Source organism: Petromyzon marinus, chromosome 73 (assembly GCF_048934315.1).
Source record: "Petromyzon marinus isolate PM22_M1 ecotype Great Lakes invasive population chromosome 73, UKy_Petmar_22M1.pri1.0, whole genome shotgun sequence".
Lineage (NCBI taxonomy): Eukaryota > Metazoa > Chordata > Hyperoartia > Petromyzontiformes > Petromyzontidae > Petromyzon > Petromyzon marinus.
In genome coordinates, this window is record NC_133739.1 from 8,041,533 (window position 1) to 8,066,616 (window position 25,084).

Consider the following 25,084-nt stretch of genomic DNA (forward strand, 5'->3'; position numbering starts at 1 on the left):
AGCTAATTACGTTGTGATTAGTGTAGTTAGACTGGTGGTCACGTAGCTAGTTACGTTGTGATTAGTGTAGTTAGCCTGGTGGTCACGTAGCTAGTTACGTTGTGATTAGTATAGTTAGCCTGGTGGTCACGTAGCTTGTCACGTTGTGATTAGTGTAGTTAGCCTGGTGGTCACGTAGCTAGTTACGTTGTGATTAGTGTCGTCAGCCTGGTGATCACGTAGCTAGTTACGTTGTGATTAGTGTAGTCAGCCTGGTGGTCAGGTAGCTAGTCACGTTGTGATGAGTGTAGTTAGCCTGGTGGTCATGTTGCTAGTTACGTTGTGATTAGTGTATTTAGCCTGGTGGTCCCGTAGCTAGTTACGTTGTGATTAGTGTAGTTAGCCTGGTGGTCTTGTAGCTAGTCACGTGATTAGTGTAGTTAGCCTGGTGGTGATGTAGCTAGTTACGCTGTGATTAGCATAGTTAGCCTGGTGGTCATGTAGCTAGTTACGTTGTGATTAGTGTAGTTAGCCTGGTGGTGATGTAGCTAGTTACATTGTGATTAGTATAGTTAGCCTGGTGGTCACGTAGCTAGTCACGTTGTGATTAGTGTAGTTAGCCTGGTGGTCACGTAGCTAGTTACGTTGTGATTAGTTTAGTCAGCCTGGTGGTCACGTAGATAGTTAAGTTGTGATTAGTGTAGTCAGCCTGGTGGTCAGGTAGCTAGTCACGTTGTGATTAGTGTAGTTAGCCTGGTGGTCACGTTGCTAGTTACGTTGTGATTAGTGTATTTAGCCTGGTGGTTACGTAGCTAGTTACGTTGTAATTAGTGTAGTTAGCCTGGTGATCATGTAGCTAGTCACGTGATTAGTGTAGTTAGCCTGGTGGTGACCTAGCTAGTTACATTGTGATTACCATAGTTAGCCTGGTGGTCACGTAGCTGGTTACGTTGTGATTAGCGTAGTTAGCCTGGTGGTGACGTAGCTAGTTACGTTGTGATTAGTGTAGTTAGCCTGGTGGTGACGTAGCTAGTTACGCTGTGATTATCATAGTTAGCCTGGTGGTCATGTAGCTAGTTACGTTGTGATTAGTGTAGTTAGCCTGGTGGTCACGTAGCTAGTTACGTTGTGATTAGTGTAGTTAGCCTGGTGGTCACGTAGCTAGTTACGTTGTGATTAGTGTAGTTAGCCTGGTGGTTACGTAGCTAGTTACGTTGTGATTAGCGTAGTTAGCCTGGTGGATACGTAGCTAGTTATGTTGTGATTAGTGTAGTTAGCCTGGTGGTCACATAGCTAGTTATGTTGTGATTAGTGTAGTTAGCCTGGTGGTCACGTAGCTAGTTACGTTGTGATTAGTGTAGTTAGCCTGGTGGTGATGTAGCTAGTTACATTGTGATTAGTATAGTTAGCCTGGTGGTCACGTAGCTAGTCACGTTGTGATTAGTGTAGTTAGCCTGGTGGTGATGTAGCTAGTTACATTGTGATTAGTATAGTTAGCCTGGTGGTCACGTAGCTAGTCACGTTGTGATTAGTGTAGTTAGCCTGGTGGTCACGTAGCTAGTTACGTTGTGATTAGTTTAGTCAGCCTGGTGGTCACGTAGATAGTTAAGTTGTGATTAGTGTAGTCAGCCTGGTGGTCAGGTAGCTAGTCACCTTGTGATTAGTGTAGTTAGCCTGGTGGTCACGTTGCTAGTTACGTTGTGATTAGTGTATTTAGCCTGGTGGTTACGTAGCTAGTTACGTTGTAATTAGTGTAGTTAGCCTGGTGATCATGTAGCTAGTCACGTGATTAGTGTAGTTAGCCTGGTGGTGACCTAGCTAGTTACATTGTGATTACCATAGTTAGCCTGGTGGTCACGTAGCTGGTTACGTTGTGATTAGCGTAGTTAGCCTGGTGGTGACGTAGCTAGTTACGTTGTGATTAGTGTAGTTAGCCTGGTGGTGACGTAGCTAGTTACGCTGTGATTATCATAGTTAGCCTGGTGGTCATGTAGCTAGTTACGTTGTGATTAGTGTAGTTAGCCTGGTGGTCACGTAGCTAGTTACGTTGTGATTAGTGTAGTTAGCCTGGTGGTCACGTAGCTAGTTACGTTGTGATTAGTGTAGTTAGCCTGGTGGTTACGTAGCTAGTTACGTTGTGATTAGCGTAGTTAGCCTGGTGGATACGTAGCTAGTTATGTTGTGATTAGTGTAGTTAGCCTGGTGGTCACATAGCTAGTTATGTTGTGATTAGTGTAGTTAGCCTGGTGGTCACGTAGCTAGTTACGTTGTGATTAGTGTAGTTAGCCTGGTGGTGATGTAGCTAGTTACATTGTGATTAGTATAGTTAGCCTGGTGGTCACGTAGCTAGTCACGTTGTGATTAGTGTAGTTAGCCTGGTGGTCACGTAGCTAGTTACGTTGTGATTAGTGTAGTCAGCCTGGTGGTCACGTAGCTAGTTAAGTTGTGATTAGTGTAGTCATCCTGGTGGTCAGGTAGCTAGTCACGTTGTGATTAGTGTAGTTAGCCTGGTGGTCACGTTGCTAGTTACGTTGTGATTAGTGTTGTTAGCCTGGTGGTCACGTAGCTAGTTATGTTGTGATTAGTGTAGTTCGCCTGGTGGTCACGTAGCTAGTCACGTTGTGATTAGTGTACTCAGCCTGGTGGTCACGTAGCTAGTTACGGTGTGATTAGTGTAGTTAGCCTGGTGGTCACGTAGCTAGTTACGTTGTGATTAGTGTAGTTAGCCTGGTGGTCACGTAGCTAGTTACGTTGTGATTAGTGTAGTTAGCCTGGTGGTCACGTAGCTAGGCACATTGTGATTAGTGTAGTTAGCCTGGTGGTCACGTAGCTAGTTACGTTGTGATTAGTGTAGTTAGCCTGGTGGTCACGTAGCTAGTTACATTGTGATTAGTGTTGTCAGTCTGGTGGTCACGTAGCTAGTTACGTTGTGATTAGTGTAGTTAGCCTGGTGGTCACGTAGCTAGTTACGTTGTGATTAGTATAGTTAGCCTGCTGGTCACGTGGCTAGTCACGTTGTGATTAGTGTAGTTAGCCTGGTGGTCACGTAGCTATTTACTTTGTGATTAGTGTAGTTAGCCTGGTGGTGATCTAGCTAGTTACGTTGTGGTTAGTATAGTTAGCCTGGTGGTCACGTAGCTAGTCACGTTGTGATTAGTGTAGTTAGCCTGGTGGTCACGTAGCTAGTTAAGTTGTGATTAGTGTTGTCAGTCTGGTGGTCACGTAGCTAGTTACGTTGTGATTAGTGTAGTTAGCCTCGTGGTCATGTAGCTAGTCACGTTGTTATTAGTGTAGTTAACCTGGTGGTCACGTAGCTAGTTACGTTGTTATTAGTGTTGTCAGTCTGGTGGTCACGTAGCTAGTTACGTTGTGATTAGTGTGGTTAGCCTGCTGGTCACGTAGCTAGTTACGTTGTGATTACTGTACTCAGCCTGGTGGTCACGCAGCTAGTTTCGTTGTGATTAGTGTAGTTAGCCTGGTGGTCACGTAGCTAGTCACGTTGTGATTAGTGTAGTTAGCCTGGTGGTCACGTAGCTAGTTACGTTGTGATTAGTGTAGTCAGCCTGGTGGTCACGTAGCTAGTTACGTTGTGATTAGTGTAGTCAGCCTGGTGGTCAGGTAGCTAGTCACATTGTGATTAGTGTAGTTAGCCTGGTGGTCACGTAGCTAGTTACGTTGTGATTAGTGTAGTTAGCCTGGTGGTCACGTAGCTAGTTACATTGTGATTAGTGTTGTCAGTCTGGTGGTCACGTAGCTAGTTACGTTGTGATTAGTGTAGTTAGCCTGGTGGTCACGTAGCTAGTTACGTTGTGATTAGTATAGTTAGCCTGCTGGTCACGTGGCTAGTCACGTTGTGATTAGTGTAGTTAGCCTGGTGGTCACGTAGCTATTTACTTTGTGATTAGTGTAGTTAGCCTGGTGGTGATCTAGCTAGTTACGTTGTGGTTAGTATAGTTAGCCTGGTGGTCACGTAGCTAGTCACGTTGTGATTAGTGTAGTTAGCCTGGTGGTCACGTAGCTAGTTAAGTTGTGATTAGTGTTGTCAGTCTGGTGGTCACGTAGCTAGTTACGTTGTGATTAGTGTAGTTAGCCTCGTGGTCATGTAGCTAGTCACGTTGTTATTAGTGTAGTTAGCCTGGTGGTCACGTAGCTAGTTACGTTGTTATTAGTGTTGTCAGTCTGGTGGTCACGTAGCTAGTTACGTTGTGATTAGTGTGGTTAGCCTGCTGGTCACGTAGCTAGTTACGTTGTGATTAGTGTACTCAGCCTGGTGGTCACGCAGCTAGTTTCGTTGTGATTAGTGTAGTTAGCCTGGTGGTCACGTAGCTAGTCACGTTGTGATTAGTGTAGTTAGCCTGGTGGTCACGTAGCTAGTTACGTTGTGATTAGTGTAGTCAGCCTGGTGGTCACGTAGCTAGTTACGTTGTGATTAGTGTAGTCAGCCTGGTGGTCAGGTAGCTAGTCACGTTGTGATTAGTGTAGTTAGCCTGGTGGTCACGTAGCTAGTTACGTTGTGATTAGTGTAGTTAGCCTGGTGGTCATGTAGCTAGTCACGTGATTAGTGTAGTTAGCCTGGTGGTGACTTAGCTAGTTACGTTGTGATTATTGTAGTTAGCCTGGTGGTCATGTAGCTAGTTACTTTGTGATTAGCGTAGTTAGCCTGGTGGTGACGTAGCTAGTTACATTGTGATTAGTTTAGTTAGCCTGGTGGTCACGTAGCTAGTTACGTTGTGATTAGTGTAGTTAGCCTGGTGGTGGCGTAGCTAGTTACGCTGTGATTATCGTAGTTAGCCTGGTGGTCATGTAGCTAGTTACGTTGTGATTAGTGTAGTTAGCCTGGTGGTCACGTAGCTAGTTACGTTGTGATTAGTGTAGTTAGCCTGGTGGTCACGTAGCTAGTTACATTGTGATTAGTGTTGTCAGTCTGGTGGTCACGTAGCTAGTTACATTGTGATTAGTGTAGTTAGCCTGGTGGTCACGTAGCTAGTTACGTTGTGATTAGTGTAGTTAGCCTGGTGGTCATGTAGCTAGTTACGTTGTGATTAGTGTAGTTAGCCTGGTGGTCACGTAGCTAGTTACGTTGTGATTAGTGTAGTTAGCCTGGTGGTCATGTGTGCTAGTTACGTTGTGATTAGTGTAGTCAGCCTGGTGGTCACGTAGCTAGTTACGTTGTGATTAGTGTAGTTAGCCTGGTGGTCACGTAGCTAGTCCCGTTGTGATTAGTGTAGTTAGCCTGCTGGTCACGTGGCTAGTCATGTTGTGATTAGTGTAGTTAGCCTGGTGGTCATGTAGCTAGTTACTTTGTGATTAGTGTAGTTAGCCTGGTGGTCACGTAGCTAGTTACGTTGTGAATAGTTTAGTCAGCCTGGTGGTCATGTAGTTAGTGACGTTGTGATTAGTGTAGTTAGCCTGGTGGTGACATAGCTAATTACGTTGTGATTAGTGTAGTTAGACTGGTGGTCACGTAGCTAGTTACGTTGTGATTAGTGTAGTTAGCCTGGTGGTCACGTAGCTAGTTACGTTGTGATTAGTATAGTTAGCCTGGTGGTCACGTAGCTAGTCACGTTGTGATTAGTGTAGTTAGCCTGGTGGTCACGTATCTAGTTACGTTGTGATTAGTGTCGTCAGCCTGGTGATCACATAGCTAGTTACGTTGTGATTAGTGTAGTCAGCCTGGTGGTCAGGTAGCTAGTCACGTTGTGATTAGTGTAGTTAGCCTGGTGGTCATGTTGCTAGTTACGTTGTGATTAGTGTATTTAGCCTGGTGGTCCCGTAGCTAGTTACGTTGTGATTAGTGTAGTTAGCCTGATGGTCATGTAGCTAGTCACGTGATTAGTGTAGTTAGCCTGGTGGTGACTTAGCTAGTTACGTTGTGATTACCGTAGTTAGCCTGGTGGTCACGTAGCTAGTTACGTTGTGATTAGCGTAGTTAGCCTGGTGGTGACGTAGCTAGTTACGTTGTGATTAGTTTAGTTAGTCTGGTGGTCACGTAGCTAGTTACGTTGTGATTAGTGTAGTTAGCCTGGTGGTGACGTAGCTAGTTACGCTGTGATTATCGTAGTTAGCCTGGTGGTCATGTAGCTAGTTACGTTGTGATTAGTGTAGTTAGCCTGGTGGTGATGTAGCTAGTTACATTGTGATTAGTATAGTTAGCCTGGTGGTCACGTAGCTAGTCACGTTGTGATTAGTGTTGTCAGTCTGGTGGTCACGTAGCTAGTTACGTTGTGATTAGTGTAGTTAGCCTGGTGGTCACGTAGCTAGTTACGTTGTGATTAGTGTAGTTAGCCTGGTGGTCACGTAGCTAGTTACATTGTGATTAGTGTTGTCAGTCTGGTGGTCACGTAGCTAGTTACGTTGTGATTAGTGTAGTTAGCCTGGTGGTCACGTAGCTAGTTACGTTGTGATTAGTGTAGTTAGCCTGGTGGTCATGTAGCTAGTTACGTTGTGATTAGTGTAGTTAGCCTGGTGGTCACGTACCTAGTTACGTTGTGATTAGTGTAGTTAGCCTGGTGGTCACGTGTGCTAGTTACGTTGTGATTAGTGTAGTCAGCCTGGTGGTCACGTAGCTAGTTACGTTGTGATTAGTGTAGTTAGCCTGGTGGTCACGTAGCTAGTCCCGTTGTGATTAGTGTAGTTAGCCTGCTGGTCACGTAGCTAGTCACGTTGTGATTAGTGTAGTTAGCCTGGTGGTCACGTAGCTAGTTATGTTCTGATTAGTGTAGTCAGCCTGGTGGTGACATAGCTAGTTACGTTGTGATTAGTGTAGTTAGCCTGGTTGTCATGTAGCTAGTTACTTTGTGATTAGTGTAGTTAGCCTGGTGGTCACGTAGCTAGTTACGTTGTGATTAGTTTAGTCAGCCTGGTGGTCATGTAGCTAGTTACGTTGTGATTAGTATAGTTAGCCTGGTGGTGACGTAGCTAATTACTTTGTGATTAGTGTAGTTAGACTGGTGGTCACGTAGCTAGTTACGTTGTGATTAGTGTAGTTAGCCTGGTGGTCACGTAGCTAGTTACGTTGTGATTAGTATAGTTAGCCTGGTGGTCACGTAGCTAGTTACGTTGTGATTAGTGTAGTCAGCCTGGTGGTCAGGTAGCTAGTCACGTTGTGATTAGTGTAGTTAGCCTGGTGGTCATGTTGCTAGTTACGTTGTGATTAGTGTATTTAGCCTGGTGGTCCCGTAGCTAGTTACGTTGTGATTAGTGTAGTTAGCCTGATGGTCATGTAGCTAGTCACGTGATTAGTGTAGTTAGCCTGGTGGTGACTTAGCTAGTTACGTTGTGATTACCGTAGTTAGCCTGGTGGTCACATAGCAAGTTACGTTGTGATTAGCGTAGTTAGCCTGGTGGTGACGTAGCTAGTTACGTTGTGATTAGTTTAGTTAGTCTGGTGGTCACGTAGCTAGTTACGTTGTGATTAGTGTAGTTCGCCTGGTGGTGACGTAGCTAGTTACGCTGTGATTATCGTAGTTAGCCTGGTGGTCATGTAGCTAGTTACGTTGTGATTAGTGTAGTTAGCCTGGTGGTGATGTAGCTAGTTACATTGTGATTAGTATAGTTAGCCTGGTGGTCACGTAGCTAGTCACGTTGTGATTAGTGTAGTTAGCCTGGTGGTCACGTAGCTAGTTACGTTGTGATTAGTTTAGTCAGCCTGGTGGTCACGTAGCTAGTTAAGTTGTGATTAGTGTAGTCAGCCTGGTGGTCAGGTAGCTAGTCACGTTGTGATTAGTGTAGTTAGCCTGGTGGTCACGTTGCTAGTTACGTTGTGATTAGTGTTGTTAGCCTGGTGGTCACGTAGCTAGTTATGTTGTGATTAGTGTAGTTAGCCTGGTGGTGACGTAGCTAGTTATGTTGTAATTAGTGCAGTTAACTTGGTGGTCACGTAGCTAGTTACGTTGTGATTAGTGTAGTTCGCCTGGTGGTCACGTAGCTAGTCACGTTGTGATTAGTGTACTCAGCCTGGTGGTCACGTAGCTAGTTACGGTGTGATTAGTGTAGTTAGCCTGGTGGTCACGTAGCTAGTTACGTTGTGATTAGTGTAGTTAGCCTGGTGGTCACGTAGCTAGGCACATTGTGATTAGTGTAGTTAGCCTGGTGGTCACGTAGCTAGTTACGTTGTGATTAGTGTAGTTAGCCTGGTGGTCACGTAGCTAGTTATGTTGTGATTAGTGTAGTTAGCCTGGTGGTGACGTAGCTAGTTATGTTGTAATTAGTGCAGTTAACCTGGTGGTCACGTAGCTAGTCACATTGTGATTAGTGTACTCAGCCTGGTGGTGACGTAGATAGTTACGTTGTGGTTAGTGTAGTTAGCCTGGTGGTGACGTAGCTAGTTACGTTGTGATTAGTTTAGTTAGCCTGGTGGTCACGTAGCTAGTTACGTTGTGATTAGTGTAGTTAGCCTGGTGGTGGCGTAGCTAGTTACGCTGTGATTATCGTAGTTAGCCTGGTGGTCATGTAGCTAGTTACGTTGTGATTAGTGTAGTTAGCCTGGTGGTCACGTAGCTAGTTACGTTGTGATTAGTGTAGTTAGCCTGGTGGTCACGTAGCTAGTTACATTGTGATTAGTGTTGTCAGTCTGGTGGTCACGTAGCTAGTTACGTTGTGATTAGTGTAGTTAGCCTGGTGGTCACGTAGCTAGTTACGTTGTGATTAGTGTAGTTAGCCTGGTGGTCATGTAGCTAGTTACGTTGTGATTAGTGTAGTTAGCCTGGTGGTCACGTAGCTAGTTACGTTGTGATTAGTGTAGTTAGCCTGGTGGTCATGTGTGCTAGTTACGTTGTGATTAGTGTAGTCAGCCTGGTGGTCACGTAGCTAGTTACGTTGTGATTAGTGTAGTTAGCCTGGTGGTCACGTAGCTAGTCCCGTTGTGATTAGTGTAGTTAGCCTGCTGGTCACGTGGCTAGTCATGTTGTGATTAGTGTAGTTAGCCTGGTGGTCATGTAGCTAGTTACTTTGTGATTAGTGTAGTTAGCCTGGTGGTCACGTAGCTAGTTACGTTGTGAATAGTTTAGTCAGCCTGGTGGTCATGTAGTTAGTGACGTTGTGATTAGTGTAGTTAGCCTGGTGGTGACATAGCTAATTACGTTGTGATTAGTGTAGTTAGACTGGTGGTCACGTAGCTAGTTACGTTGTGATTAGTGTAGTTAGCCTGGTGGTCACGTAGCTAGTTACGTTGTGATTAGTATAGTTAGCCTGGTGGTCACGTAGCTAGTCACGTTGTGATTAGTGTAGTTAGCCTGGTGGTCACGTAGCTAGTTACGTTGTGATTAGTGTCGTCAGCCTGGTGATCACATAGCTAGTTACGTTGTGATTAGTGTAGTCAGCCTGGTGGTCAGGTAGCTAGTCACGTTGTGATTAGTGTAGTTAGCCTCGTGGTCATGTTGCTAGTTACGTTGTGATTAGTGTATTTAGCCTGGTGGTCCCGTAGCTAGTTACGTTGTGATTAGTGTAGTTAGCCTGATGGTCATGTAGCTAGTCACGTGATTAGTGTAGTTAGCCTGGTGGTGACTTAGCTAGTTACGTTGTGATTACCGTAGTTAGCCTGGTGGTCACGTAGCTAGTTACGTTGTGATTAGCGTAGTTAGCCTGGTGGTGACGTAGCTAGTTACGTTGTGATTAGTTTAGTTAGTCTGGTGGTCACGTAGCTAGTTACGTTGTGATTAGTGTAGTTAGCCTGGTGGTGACGTAGCTAGTTACGCTGTGATTATCGTAGTTAGCCTGGTGGTCATGTAGCTAGTTACGTTGTGATTAGTGTAGTTAGCCTGGTGGTGATGTAGCTAGTTACATTGTGATTAGTATAGTTAGCCTGGTGGTCACGTAGCTAGTCACGTTGTGATTAGTGTTGTCAGTCTGGTGGTCACGTAGCTAGTTACGTTGTGATTAGTGTAGTTAGCCTGGTGGTCACGTAGCTAGTTACGTTGTGATTAGTGTAGTTAGCCTGGTGGTCACGTAGCTAGTTACATTGTGATTAGTGTTGTCAGTCTGGTGGTCACGTAGCTAGTTACGTTGTGATTAGTGTAGTTAGCCTGGTGGTCACGTAGCTAGTTACGTTGTGATTAGTGTAGTTAGCCTGGTGGTCATGTAGCTCGTTACGTTGTGATTAGTGTAGTTAGCCTGGTGGTCACGTACCTAGTTACGTTGTGATTAGTGTAGTTAGCCTGGTGGTCACGTGTGCTAGTTACGTTGTGATTAGTGTAGTCAGCCTGGTGGTCACGTAGCTAGTTACGTTGTGATTAGTGTAGTTAGCCTGGTGGTCACGTAGCTAGTCCCGTTGTGATTAGTGTAGTTAGCCTGCTGGTCACGTAGCTAGTCACGTTGTGATTAGTGTAGTTAGCCTGGTGGTCACGTAGCTAGTTATGTTCTGATTAGTGTAGTCAGCCTGGTGGTGACATAGCTAGTTACGTTGTGATTAGTGTAGTTAGCCTGGTTGTCATGTAGCTAGTTACTTTGTGATTAGTGTAGTTAGCCTGGTGGTCACGTAGCTAGTTACGTTGTGATTAGTTTAGTCATCCTGGTGGTCATGTAGCTAGTTACGTTGTGATTAGTATAGTTAGCCTGGTGGTGACGTAGCTAATTACGTTGTGATTAGTGTAGTTAGACTGGTGGTCACGTAGCTAGTTACGTTGTGATTAGTGTAGTTAGCCTGGTGGTCACGTAGCTAGTTACGTTGTGATTAGTATAGTTAGCCTGGTGGTCACGTAGCTAGTTACGTTGTGATTAGTGTAGTCAGCCTGGTGGTCAGGTAGCTAGTCACGTTGTGATTAGTGTAGTTAGCCTGGTGGTCATGTTGCTAGTTACGTTGTGATTAGTGTATTTAGCCTGGTGGTCCCGTAGCTAGTTACGTTGTGATTAGTGTAGTTAGCCTGATGGTCATGTAGCTAGTCACGTGATTAGTGTAGTTAGCCTGGTGGTGACTTAGCTAGTTACGTTGTGATTACCGTAGTTAGCCTGGTGGTCACATAGCAAGTTACGTTGTGATTAGCGTAGTTAGCCTGGTGGTGACGTAGCTAGTTACGTTGTGATTAGTTTAGTTAGTCTGGTGGTCACGTAGCTAGTTACGTTGTGATTAGTGTAGTTCGCCTGGTGGTGACGTAGCTAGTTACGCTGTGATTATCGTAGTTAGCCTGGTGGTCATGTAGCTAGTTACGTTGTGATTAGTGTAGTTAGCCTGGTGGTGATGTAGCTAGTTACATTGTGATTAGTATAGTTAGCCTGGTGGTCACGTAGCTAGTCACGTTGTGATTAGTGTAGTTAGCCTGGTGGTCACGTAGCTAGTTACGTTGTGATTAGTTTAGTCAGCCTGGTGGTCACGTAGCTAGTTAAGTTGTGATTAGTGTAGTCAGCCTGGTGGTCAGGTAGCTAGTCACGTTGTGATTAGTGTAGTTAGCCTGGTGGTCACGTTGCTAGTTACGTTGTGATTAGTGTTGTTAGCCTGGTGGTCACGTAGCTAGTTATGTTGTGATTAGTGTAGTTAGCCTGGTGGTGACGTAGCTAGTTATGTTGTAATTAGTGCAGTTAACCTGGTGGTCACGTAGCTAGTTACGTTGTGATTAGTGTAGTTCGCCTGGTGGTCACGTAGCTAGTCACGTTGTGATTAGTGTACTCAGCCTGGTGGTCACGTAGCTAGTTACGGTGTGATTAGTGTAGTTAGCCTGGTGGTCACGTAGCTAGTTACGTTGTGATTAGTGTAGTTAGCCTGGTGGTCACGTAGCTAGGCACATTGTGATTAGTGTAGTTAGCCTGGTGGTCACGTAGCTAGTTACGTTGTGATTAGTGTAGTTAGCCTGGTGGTCACGTAGCTAGTTATGTTGTGATTAGTGTAGTTAGCCTGGTGGTGACGTAGCTAGTTATGTTGTAATTAGTGCAGTTAACCTGGTGGTCACGTAGCTAGTTACGTTGTGATTAGTGTAGTTCGCCTGGTGGTCACGTAGCTAGTCACGTTGTGATTAGTGTACTCAGCCTGGTGGTCACGTAGCTAGTTACGGTGTGATTAGTGTAGTTAGCCTGGTGTTCACGTAGCTAGTTACGTTGTGATTAGTGTAGTTAGCCTGGTGGTCACGTAGTTAGGCACATTGTGATTAGTGTAGTTAGCCTGGTGGTCACGTAGCTAGGCACATTGTGATTAGTGTAGTTAGCCTGGTGGTCATGTAGCTAGTTACGTTGTGATTAGTGTAGTTAGCCTGGTGGTCACGTAGCTAGTTACATTGTGATTGGTGTTGTCAGTCTGGTGGTCACGTAGCTAGTTACGTTGTGATTAGTGTAGTTAGCCTGGTAGTCACGTAGCTAGTTACGTTGTGATTAGTGTAGTTAGCCTGGTGGTCACGTAGCTAGTTACGTTGTGATTAGTATAGTTAGCCTGCTGGTCACGTGGCTAGTCACGTTGTGATTAGTGTAGTTAGCCTGGTGGTCACGTAGCTAGTTACGTTGTGATTAGTATAGTTAGCCTGCTGGTCACGTGGCTAGTCACGTTGTGATTAGTGTAGTTAGCCTGGTGGTCACGTAGCTCTTTACTTTGTGATTAGTGTAGTTAGCCTGGTGGTGATCTAGCTAGTTACATTGTGGTTAGTATAGTTAGCCTGGTGGTCACGTAGCTAGTCACGTTGTGATTAGTGTAGTTAGCCTGGTGGTCACGTGTGCTAGTTACGTTGTGATTAGTGTAGTCAGCCTGGTGGTCACGTAGCTAGTTACGTTGTGATTAGTGTAGTTAGCCTGGTGGTCACGTAGCTAGTCACGTTGTGATTAGTGTAGTTAGCCTGGTGGTCACGTAGCTAGTTACGTTGTGATTAGTGTTGTCAGTCTGGTGGTCACGTAGCTAGTTACGTTATGATTAGTGTAGTTAGCCTGGTGGTCACGTAGCTAGTCACGTTGTGATTAGTGTAGTTAGCCTGGTGGTCACGTAGCTAGTTACGTTGTTATTAGTGTTGTCAGTCTGGTGGTCACGTAGCTAGTTACGTTGTGCTTAGTGTGGTTAGCCTGCTGGTCACGTAGCTAGTTACGTTGTGATTAGTGTACTCAGCCTGGTGGTCACGCAGCTAGTTTCGTTGTGATTAGTGTAGTTAGCCTGGTGGTCATGTAGCTAGTCACGTTGTGATTAGTGTAGTTAGCCTGGTGGTCACGTAGCTAGTTACGTTGTGATTAGTGTAGTCAGCTTGGTGGTCACGTAGCTAGTTACGTTGTGATTAGTGTAGTTAGCCTGGTGGTCACGTAGCTAGTTACGTTGTGATTAGTGTAGTTTTCCTGTTGGTCACGTAGCTAGTTACGTTGTGATTAGTGTATTTAGCCTGGTGGTGGCGTAGCTAGTTACGTTGTGATTAGTGTAGTTAGCCTGGTGGTCACGTAGCTAGTTACGTTGTGATTAGTGTAGTTAGCCTGGTGGTCACGTAGCTAGTTACGTTGTGATTAGTGTACTCAGCCTGGTGGTCACGTAGCTAGTTACGTTGTGATTAGTGTACTCAGCCTGGTGGTCACGTAGCTAGTTACGGTGTGATTAGTGTAGTTAGCCTGGTGGTCACGTACCTAGTTACGTTGTGATTAGTGTAGTTAGCCTGGTGGTCACGTAGCTAGTTACGTTGTGATTAGTGTAGTTAGCCTGGTGGTCACGTAGCTAGGCACATTGTGATTAGTGTAGTTAGCCTGGTGGTCATGTAGCTAGTTACGTTGTGATTAGTGTAGTTAGCCTGGTGGTCACGTAGCTAGTTACATTGTGATTGGTGTTGTCAGTCTGGTGGTCACGTAGCTAGTTACGTTGTGATTAGTGTAGTTAGCCTGGTGGTCACGTAGCTAGTTACGTTGTGATTAGTGTAGTTAGCCTGGTGGTCACGTAGCTAGTTACGTTGTGATTAGTATAGTTAGCCTGCTGGTCACGTGGCTAGTCACGTTGTGATTAGTGTAGTTAGCCTGGTGGTCACGTAGCTAGTTACGTTGTGATTAGTATAGTTAGCCTGCTGGTCACGTGGCTATTCACGTTGTGATTAGTGTAGTTAGCCTGGTGGTCACGTAGCTATTTACTTTGTGATTAGTGTAGTTAGCCTGGTGGTGATCTAGCTAGTTACATTGTGGTTAGTATAGTTAGCCTGGTGGTCACGTAGCTAGTTACGTTGTGATTAGTGTTGTCAGTCTGGTGGTCACGTAGCTAGTTACGTTGTGATTAGTGTAGTTAGCCTGGTGGTCACGTAGCTAGTCACGTTGTGATTAGTGTAGTTAGCCTGGTGGTCACGTAGCTAGTTACGTTGTTATTAGTGTTGTCAGTCTGGTGGTCACGTAGCTAGTTACGTTGTGCTTAGTGTGGTTAGCCTGCTGGTCACGTAGCTAGTTACGTTGTGATTAGTGTACTCAGCCTGGTGGTCACGCAGCTAGTTTCGTTGTGATTAGTGTAGTTAGCCTGGTGGTCATGTAGCTAGTCACGTTGTGATTAGTGTAGTTAGCCTGGTGGTCACGTAGCTAGTTACGTTGTGATTAGTGTAGTCAGCTTGGTGGTCACGTAGCTAGTTACGTTGTGATTAGTGTAGTTAGCCTGGTGGTCACGTAGCTAGTTACGTTGTGATTAGTGTAGTTTTCCTGTTGGTCACGTAGCTAGTTACGTTGTGATTAGTGTATTTAGCCTGGTGGTGGCGTAGCTAGTTACGTTGTGATTAGTGTAGTTAGCCTGGTGGTCACGTAGCTAGTTACGTTGTGATTAGTGTAGTTAGCCTGGTGGTCACGTAGCTAGTTACGTTGTGATTAGTGTACTCAGCCTGGTGGTCACGTAGCTAGTTACGTTGTGATTAGTGTAGTTAGCCTGGTGGTCACGTAGCTAGTGCCAACAGTAATCCCTCTTGAAGTAGGCTGCCCTTCGTAGGCATGCATTTAAAAAAACGCGGTTATTTGATGATTCGCTTCCACACTGCACCGAGGCGGTGGCTATCCGAACGGTTCAAGTTGTCTTGATTTGAAGATTTCCTGTGTCTCACCGTGTCTGACACAGTGTCTCACCGTGTCTCACCGTGTCTCACCGTGTCTCTCTGTGTCTCTCGCCGTGTCTCACCCTGTCTCCCCGTGTCTCCCACCATGTCTCACCGTGTCTCACCGTGTCTCTCTGTGTCTCTCGCTGTGTCTCTCCGTGTCTCACCGTGTCTCTCCGTGTCTCACCGTGTCTCTCCGTGTCTCACCGTGTCTCCGTGTCTCACCGTGTCTCTCCGTGTCTCACCGTGTCTCTCCGTGTCTCACCGTGTCTCCGTGTCTCACCGTGTCTCTCCGTGTCTCACCGTGTCTCTCCGTGTCTCACCGTGTCTCCGTGTCTCACCGTGTCTCTCCATGTCTCACCGTGTCTCTCACTGTGTCTCTCTGTCTCTCTCCGTGTCTCTCTGTGCCTCTCTGTGTCTCACCGTGTCTCTCGCCGTGTCTCTACTCGTGTCTCCGTGTCTCTCTATGTCTCACCGTGTCACCATGTCTCACCGTGTTTCACCGTGTCTCACCGTGTCTCTCCGTGTCTCACCGTGTCTCTCCATGTCTCACCGTGTCTCTCTGTGTCTCACCGTCTCTCTCTCTGTGTCTCTCTCTGTGTCTCACCGTGTCTCTCTGTGTCTCTCACCGTGTCTCTGCGTGTGCAGCACGTGTAGAGTTTGTATACGTCTCCCTGTACACGAAGGCTGTGTTAACTCTCTGTGTCTCTCTCCGTGTCTCTCACCGTGTCTCACCGTGTCTCACCGTGTCTCTCCATGTCTCACCGTGTCTCTCTGTCTCTCTCCGTGTCTCTCTGTGTCTCTCTCTGTGTCTCTCTGTGTCTCACCGTGTCTTTCTGTCTCTCTGTGTCTCTCTCTGTGTCTCTGCTTGTGCAGCGCGTGTAGAGTTTGTGCAGCGTCTCAGCCTAGAGACACGTCTCCCCGTACACGAAGGCTGCGTCAACTCGCTGTGTCTCTCTCCGTGTCTCACCGTGTCTCTGTCTCTCTCCGTGTCTCTGTGTGTGCAGCACGTGTGGAGTTTGTGCAGCGTCTTAGCCTAGAGACGCGTCTCCCCGTACACGAAGGCTGCGTCAACTCGCTGTGTCTCTCTCTGTCTCTCTCTGTGTCTCACCGTGTCTCTGTGTCTCTGTGTGTGCAGCACGTCTGGAGTTTGTGCAGCGTCTCAGCCTGGAGACACGTCTCCCCGTACACGAAGGCTGTGTTAACTCGCTGTGTCTCTCTGTCTCTCTGTCTCTCTCTCTGTCTCTCACCGTGTCTCACCGTGTCTCACCGTGTCTCTCTGTCTCACCGTGTCTCTGCTAGTGCAGCACGTCTGGAGTTTGTGCAGCGTCTCTGCCTAGAGACACGTCTCCCCGTACACGAAGGCTGTGTTAACTTGCTGTGTCTCTCTCCGTGTCTCACCGTGTCTCTGTGTCTCTGTGTCTCTGCTTATGCAGCACTTCTAGAGTTTGTGCAGCGTCTCAGCCTGGAGACACGTCTCCCTGTACACGAAGGCTGTGTCAACTCGCTGTGTCTCTCACCGTGTCTCTCTGTGTCTCTGCTTGTGCAGCACGTCTGGAGTTTGTGCAGCGTCTCAGCCTGGAGATGCGTCTCCCCGTGCACGAAGGCTGTGTCTCTCTCTGTGTCTCTCTCTGTGTCTCTGTGTGTGCAGCACGTGTAGAGTTTGTGCAGCGTCTCAGCCTGGAGACACGTCTCCCCGTACACGAAGGCTGCGTCAACTCGCTGTGTCTCTCACCGTGTCTCTCTCTGTGTCTCTCTCTGTCTCTCACCGTGTCTCTCACCGTGTCTCTCTCTCTGTCTCACCGTGTCTCTGCTTGTGCAGCACGTGTGGAGTTTGTGCAGCGTCTCAGCCTAGAGACACGTCTTGCTGTACACGAAGGCTGTGTTAACTCGCTGTGTCTCTCTCTGTGTCTCTCCGTGTCTCTCACCGTGTCTCACCGTGTCTCTGTGTACACAGCACGTGTGGAGTTTGTGCAGCGTCTCAGCCTGGAGACGCGTCTCCCCGTGCACGAAGGCTATGTTAACTCGCTGTGTCTCTCACCGTGTCTCTGTGTCTCTGTGTCTATGTGTCTCTGTGTCTCTGTGTACACAGCACGTCTGGAGTTTGTGCAGCGTCTCAGCCTAGAGACACGTCTTTCTGTACACGAAGGCTGTGTTAACTCGCTGTGTCTCTCACCGTGTCTCTCTCCGTGTCTCTGTCTCTCTCCGTGTCTCTGTGTGTACAGCACGTCTGTAGTTTGTGCAGCGTCTCAGCCTGGAGACACGTCTTGCTGTACACGAAGGCTGTGTTAACTCTCTGTGTCTCTCTGTCTCTCACCGTGTCTCTCACCGTGTCTCTGTGTCTCTGTGTACACAGCACGTGTAGAGTTTGTGCAGCGTCTGAGCCTAGAGACGCGTCTTGCTGTACACGAAGGCTGCGTCAACTCGCTGTGTCTCACCATGTCTCACCGTGTCTCTCTCCGTGTCTCTGTGTCTCTCTGTGTCTCTGTGTACACAGGACGTGTAGAGTTTGTGCAGCGTCTCAGCCTGGAGATGCGTCTCCCCGTACACGAAGGCTGTGTTAACTCGCTGTGTCTCTGTGTCTCTCTCTCTGTGTCTCTGTGTGTGCAGCACGTGTGGAGTTTGTGCAGCGTCTCAGCCTGGAGACACGTCTTGCTGTGCACGAAGGCTGTGTCAACTCGCTGTGTCTCTCTCTGTGTCTCTCTCTGTGTCTCTGCTTGTGCAGCACGTGTAGAGTTTGTGCAGCGTCTCAGCCTAGAGACACGTCTTGCTGTACACGAAGGCTGTGTTAACTCGCTGTGTCTCTCACCGTGTCTCACCGTGTCTCTGTCTCACCGTGTCTCTGCTTGTACAGCACGTCTGGAGTTGTGCAGCGTCTGAGCCTAGAGACACGTCTCCCCGTACACGAAGGCTGTGTCAACTCGCTGTGTCTCTCACCGTGTCTCACCATGTCTCTCTCCGTATCTCTCACCATGTCTCTCTGTCTTTCTCCGTGTCTCTCTGTGTCTCTCTGTCTCACCGTGTCTCTGCTAGTGCAGCACGTCTGGAGTTTGTGCAGCGTCTCAGCCTGGAGACGCGTCTCCCCGTACACGAAGGCTGTGTTAACTCGCTGTGTCTCTCTCCGTGTCTCTCTGTCTCTCTCTGTGTCTCTGTGTGTGCAGCACGTCTGGCGTTTGTGCAGCGTCTCAGCCTAGAGACACGTCTTGCCGTACACGAAGGCTGTGTTAACTCTCTGTGTCTCTCTGTCTCTCTGTCTCTCACCGTGTCTCTGTGTACACAGGACGTCTGGAGTTTGTGCAGCGTCTCAGCCTGGAGACACGTCTTGCCGTACATGAAGGCTGTGTTAACTCGCTGTGTCTCTCTGTCTCTCTGTCTCTCTCTGTGTCTCTGTGTGTGCAGCACGTCTGGAGTTTGTGCAGCGTCTCAGCCTGGAGACGCGTCTCCCCGTGCACGAAGGCTGTGTTAACTCGCTGTGTCTCTCTCTGTCTCACCGTGTCTCTCTCTGTCTCTCACCGTGTCTCTCTCCGTGTCTCTCTGTGTCTCACCGTGTCTCTCAGTGTCTCTCTGTGTCTCACCGTGTCTCTCTATCTCTCACCGTGTCTCTCTCCGTGTCTCCGTGTCTCTCTGTGTCTCTGTGTACACAGCACGTCTGGAGTTTGTGCAGCGTCTCAGCCTAGAGACGCGTCTCCCCGTACACGAAGGCTGTGTTAACTCGCTGTGTCTCTCACCGTGTCTCTCTCTGTGTCTCTGTTTCTCTCTGTGTCTCTGTGTGTGCAGCACGTGTAGAGTTTGTGCAGCGTCTGAGCCTGGAGACACATCTCCCTGTACACGAAGGCTGCGTCAACTCGCTGTGTCTCTCACCGTGTCTCTCACCGTGTCTCTCACCGTGTCTCTCTGTGTCTCACTGTGTCTCTGTGTGTGCAGCACGTCTGGAGTTTGTGCAGCGTCTCAGCCTGGAGACACGTCTCCCTGTACACGAAGGCTGTGTTAACTCGCTGTGCTGGAGCGAGCGAGGGGAGCTGCTGTTGTCCGGCTCGGACGACACGAAACTCGTGCTCACGGACCCCTTCAGGCGCAAGGTGAGACACGGGGGCGGGGGGGGGGAGACACGGGAGGGTGGAGACACGGGGGGGGGGGACACGGGGGGGTGGAGACACGGGGGGGGGGGGACACGGGAGGGTGGAGACACGGGGTGTGGAGACACGGGGGGGGGAGACACGGGGGGGAGACACGGGGTGTGGAGACACGGGGGGGGAGACACGGGGTGTGGAGACACGGGGGGGGAGACACGGGGGGAGACACGGGGGGGAGACACGGGGGGTAGAGACACGGGGTGTGGAGACACGGTGGGGGGGGAGGGGGAGACACGGGTGGGGGGAGACACGGTGGGAGGGGGGAGAGACACGGAGGGGTGGAGACACGGGGTGGAGACAAGGGGAGGACACGGAAGGGGGGAGACACGGGGGGGTAGAGACACAGAGACACGTCTTCTCTGTGTCTCTGTGTCTCTGTGTGTCTCTGTCTCACTCTGTGGGTGTCTCACTCTGTGTGTGTCTCTGTGTGTCTCACTCTGTGTGTGTCTTTGTGTGTCTCACTCTGTGTGTGTCTTTGTGTGTCTCACTCTGTGTGTGTCTCTGTGTGTCTCACTCTGTGTGTCTGTGTGTCTCACTCTGTGTGTGTCTCTGTGTGTCTCTGTGTGTGTCTCTGTGTGTCTCACTCTGTGTGTGTCTCTGTGTGTCTCACTCTGTGTGTGTCTCTGTGTGTCTCACTCTGTGTGTGTCTCTGTCTCACTCTGTGTGTCTCTCTGTGTGTGTCTCTGCCTCACCCTGTGTGTCTCTCTGTGTGTGTCTCTCTCTCTGTGTCTCACTCTGTGTGTGTCTCTGTGTGCGTCTCTGTGTGTCGCACTCTGTGTGTGTCTCCGTGTGTCTCTGTCTCACTCTGTGTGTGTCTCTGTGTGTCTCACTCTGTGTGTGTCTCTGTCTCACTCTGTGTGTGTCTCTGTGTGTCTCACTCTGTGTGTGTCTCTGTGTGTCTCTGTCTCACTCTGTGTGTCTCACTGTGTGTCTCACTCTGTGTGTGTCTCTGTGTGTCTCTGTCTCACTCTGTGTGTCTCACTGTGTGTCTCACTGTGTGTCTCACTCTGTGTGTGTCTCTGTGTGTCTCTGTGTGTCTCTGTGTCTCTCTCCGTGTGTCTCCGCGTGTCTCACTCTGTGTGTGTCTCTGTGTGTCTCTCTGTGTGTCTCTGTCTCACTCTGTGTGTCTCACTGTGTGTCTCACTCTGTGTGTGTCTCTGTGTGTGTCTCTGTGTGTCTCTGTGTGTCTCTGTGTCTCTCTCCGTGTGTCTCCGCGTGTCTCACTCTGTGTGTGTCTCTGTGTGTGTCTCTGTGTGTCTCTGTCTCACTCTGTGTGTCTCACTGTGTGTCTCACTCTGTGTATGTCTCTGTGTGTGTCTCTGTGTGTCTCTGTGTGTCTCTGTGTCTCTTTCCGTGTGTCTCCGCGTGTCTCACTCTGTGTGTGTCTCTGTGTGTCTCTGTGTGTCTCACCCTGTGTGTGTCTCTGCCTCACCCTGTGTGTGTCTCTGTGTGTGTCTCTCTCTGTGTCTCTGTGTCTCTGTGTGTGTCTCTCTCTCTCTGTGTCTCTCTCCGCGTGTCTCCGCGTGTCCCCGCGTGTCCCCGCGAGTAGGTGGTCGCCAGCGTGCCATCGGGCCACAAGGCGAACATCTTCTCGGCGCGCTTCCTGCCGCTGAGCCGCGAGCGAGTGGTGGTGTCCTGTGCGGGAGACGGGGTCATCGCCCGCACGGACCTCGAAACCTCCCGGCAACTTGGACAGTTCAGCTGCCATCACGGCACGGCCTACGAGGTGGGTGGGTGGGTGGGTGAGTGGGTGAGTGGGTGGGTGAGTGGGTGGGTGGGTGAGTGGGTGGGTGGGTGGGTGAGTGAGTGAGTGGGTGAGTGAGTGGGTGGGTTAGTGGGTGGGTGGGTGAGTGGGTGGGTGGGTGGGTGAGTGAGTGAGTGGGTGAGTGAGTGGGTGGGTGTGTGAGTGGGTGGGTGGGTGGGTGAGTGAGTGAGTGGGTGGGTGAGTGAGTGAGTGAGTGGGTGAGTGAGTGAGTGAGTGGGTGAGTGGGTGGGTGAGTGGGTGGGTGAGTGGGTGGGTGGGTGAGTGAGTGAGTGGGTGAGTGAGTGAGTGGGTGAGTGAGTGGGTGAGTGAGTGGGTGGGTGGGTTGATGGGTGTGTGTGTGTCTGTGTGTGTGTTTATGCTGCTGCTACTACTCACTAACAGCACTTGCCCCTACAGTAGGGGTCGGGAACCTATGGCTCGCGAGCCAGATGTGGCTCTTTTGATGATTGCATATGGCTCGCAGATAAAACAAAATATTCTCACTTGTTTTAATCCATCCATCGATTTTTCACTGCGCATGTCCTGTTCAGGGCTGCAGGAGCAATTGTCCATTATTTTAATTGGATGATACTGGCCTACGTTTGCCGTTGCTGGGTAAAACAGGTAAACGCCCCCTTTTGAATCAGTCTGAGACTGCGTCTGCTCGGTCATTATCTCAAAGCTAACCCTTCGACGAAGAAGATGGCGAAAAGAAAAAAAGACGACGAGTATCGTACATTTCAGGACGAATGGACCGAAGAATTCGCCTTTGTGGAGAGAGCGGGTTCTGCGGTGTGTCTAATTTGCAATGACAAAATTACATCGTTGAAACGGTCGAATGTAAAGCGGCACTTCGACACGCGCCACGCTACCTTTGCATCAAAATACCCTGCGGGAGACAGCAGAAAGAAAGCGTGCCAAGAGCTGAGCAGGGTGCAAGCTAGCCAGCAGCAACTCCGCGTATGGACCCGGCAAGGTGACTATAATTCGGCTAGCTTTGCTGGTTCTTTAGCAATAGTGAGGAACGGAAAACCATTCACAGATGGCGAGTATGCTAAAACGTTCATGCTGGATGTAGCCAATGAACTTTTTGATGATCTTCCGAACAAAGACAAGATAATCAAACGGATACAAGACATGCCTCTGTCGGCAAGAACTGTTCATGATCGTACCATCGTGATGGCAAACAAAGTGGAGGAAACGCAAGTGAAGGACATAAATGCAGCGCCGTTCTTTTCTCTGGCTTTGGATGAGTCAACAGACGTGAGCCATTTGTCGCAGTTCAGCGTGATTGCAAGATATGCTGTTGGTGACACACTGCGCGAAGAAAGTCTTGCTGTTCTGCCATTAAAAGGGTCCACAAGAGGTGAGGATTTATTCAAGTCTTTCATGGAGTTTGCTCAAGAAAAAAGTCTACCTATGGATAAACTTCTCTCAGTGTGTACTGATGGTGCTCCGTGTATGGTGGGGAAAAACAAAGCATTTGTGGCGCTTCTCCGTGAACATGAAAATAGACCCATCCTAAGTTTCCATTGCATTATACACCAGGAGGCACTTTGTGCTCAGATGTGTGACAGGCAGTTTGGCGAAGTGATGTCGCTGGTCATTCGTGTGATCAACTTTATTGTTGCCCGAGCCTTAAATGATCGCCAGTTTAAAACACTGCTGGATGAAGTTGTAAATAACTATCCTGGTCTGCTTTTGCACAGCAATGTGCGTTGGTTGTCAAGAGGGAAGGTGCTTAGCCGTTTTGCGGCTTGCCTGAACGAAATCCGGACTTTCCTTGAAATGAAAGGCGTCGGGCATCCTGAGCTAGCCGACACCGAGTGGCTCCTCAAGTTTTACTATCTCGTAGATCTGACTGAACATCTGAACCAGCTCAACGTGAAAATGCAAGGCATTGGAAATAGTGTTATCCCTTCAACAAGCTGTATTTGCTTTTGAAAACAAGCTGGAGCTTTTCATCACGGATCTTGAAACAGGTCGTTTACTACATTTTGAAAAACTGAGCCAATTTAAAGATGCATGCACAGCAAGTGAGCCCATTCAAAACCTTGATCTCCACCAGCTAGCTGGCTGCACATCCAGTCTCCTACAGTCCTTCAAAGCACGCTTTGGAGAATTTCGTGAGCACACTCGTCTTTTTAAGTTCATCACCCATCCAAACGAGTGTTCACTGAACACAGCCGACCTGAATTACATCCCTGGTGTCTCCGTCAGAGATTTTGAAGCAGAAGTGGCTGACCTGAAGGCCTCAGACATGTGGGTGAATAAGTTCAAGTCACTGAATGAAGATTTGGAAAGAATCACACGACAGAAAGCGGAGTTGGCGAGCAAGCACATGTGGACAGAAATGAAAAAACTCCAACCCGAAGACCAGCTGATTCTCAAAACTTGGAACGCGCTTCCTGTCACATACCACACACTGCAGCGTGTGAGTATTGCTGTATTGACCATGTTTGGATCTACGTATGCATGTGAGCAGTCATTCTCACATCTTAAAAACATCAAGTCCAACCTACGATCACGTTTAACGGATGAAAGCCTCAACGCTTGCATGAAGCTTAACCTCACCAAGTACCAACCCGACTACAAAGACATCAGCAAATCCATGCAGCACCAGAAGTCGCATTAATGGTGAGTGTTATAACAACATTATTTAAAAGAATAAATTCAGAGGCTTATTATACTGACATTTAGTTGAATTCACTTTTAAAATATATTATATGGCTCTCACTGAAATACATTTCCAAATGTTTTGCTTTCATGGCTCTCTTAGTCAAAAAGGTTCCCGACCCCTGGCCCTACAGACTGCTAGAAGCTACCTGGGGGAGCTTTGTCTGTGTGTCTTGTAGGTGAGCTTGTGTGTGATGCCCCTCCCCCCCATGCCCCTCCCCCCCATGCCCTCCCCCCCATGCCCCTCCCCCCGATGCCCCTCCCCCCCATGCCCCTCCCCCCCATGCCCCTCCCCCCCATGCCCCTCCCCCCCATACCCCTCCACCCATAGCCCTCCCCTAATGCCTCTCCCCCCCATACCCGTCCCCCCCATGCCCCTTCCCCCCATGCCCCTCCCCCCCCATGCCCCTCCCTCCCCAATGCCCCTCCCCCCCATGCCCCACCCTCCCCCCATGCCCCTCCCCCCCATGCCCCTCCCCCCATGCCCCTCCCCCCATGCCCCTCCCCCCATGCCCCTCCCCCAGGTGCTGGTGGTGCCAGGTGAGCCTCACTCGTTCCTGTCGTGTGGTGAGGATGGCACCGTGCGCTGGGTCGACCTCCGCTCACGCACGCAGTGTGCACGCCCCGACTGCACTGAGGTGCTCACCTACTCACTCACCTACTCACCTACTCACTCACCTACTCACCTATACACTCACCTACTCACTCACCTACTCACCTACTCACCTATACACTCACCTACTCACCTTCTCACTCACCTACTCACTCAGCTACTCACTCACCTACTCACCTACTCACTCACCTACTCACCTATACACTCACCTACTCACCTTCTCACTCACCTACTCACTCAGCTACTCACTCACCTACTCACTCACCTACTCACTCACCTACTCACCTACTCACTCACCTATACACTCACCTACTCACTCACCTACTCACTCACCTACTCACCTACTCACTCACCTACTCACCTACTCACTCACCTACTCACCTACTCACTCACCTACTCACTCAGCTACTCACTCACCTACTCACTCACCTACTCACTCACCTACTCACCTATACACTCACCTATACACTCACCTACTCACTCACCTACACACCTACTCACTCACCTACTCACTCACCTACTCACCTACTCACCTACTCACTCACCTACTCACCTACTCACTCACCTACTCACCTATACACTCACCTACTCACCTTCTCACTCACCTACTCACTCAGCTACTCACTCACCTACTCACTCACCTACTCACTCACCTACTCACCTACTCACTCACCTATACACTCACCTACTCACTCACCTACTCACTCACCTACTCACCTACTCACTCACCTACTCACCTACTCACCTACTCACTCACCTACTCACTCAGCTACTCACTCACCTACTCACTCACCTACTCACTCACCTACTCACCTATACACTCACCTATACACTCACCTACTCACTCACCTACACACCTACTCACTCACCTACTCACTCACCTACTCACCTACTCACCTACTCACTCACCTACTCACCTACTCACTCACCTACACACCTATACACTCACCTACTCACTCACCTACTCACCTATACACTCACCTACTCACTCACCTACTCACTC

At 48.7% G+C, this 25,084-nt stretch overlaps 1 protein-coding gene across 1 annotated transcript in view; it reads left to right on the forward strand.

The window, feature by feature from the left end:
- The window catches only part of DCAF6 (DDB1 and CUL4 associated factor 6), a 117,911-nt gene that overhangs the window by 26,938 nt on the left and 65,889 nt on the right, over positions 1–25,084 (forward strand). The window contains 3 exon segments of the mRNA XM_076055894.1: positions 18,840–18,994; positions 20,598–20,774; positions 23,993–24,106. Of these exon segments, the coding sequence (XP_075912009.1) occupies positions 18,840–18,994; positions 20,598–20,774; positions 23,993–24,106 (446 nt within the window).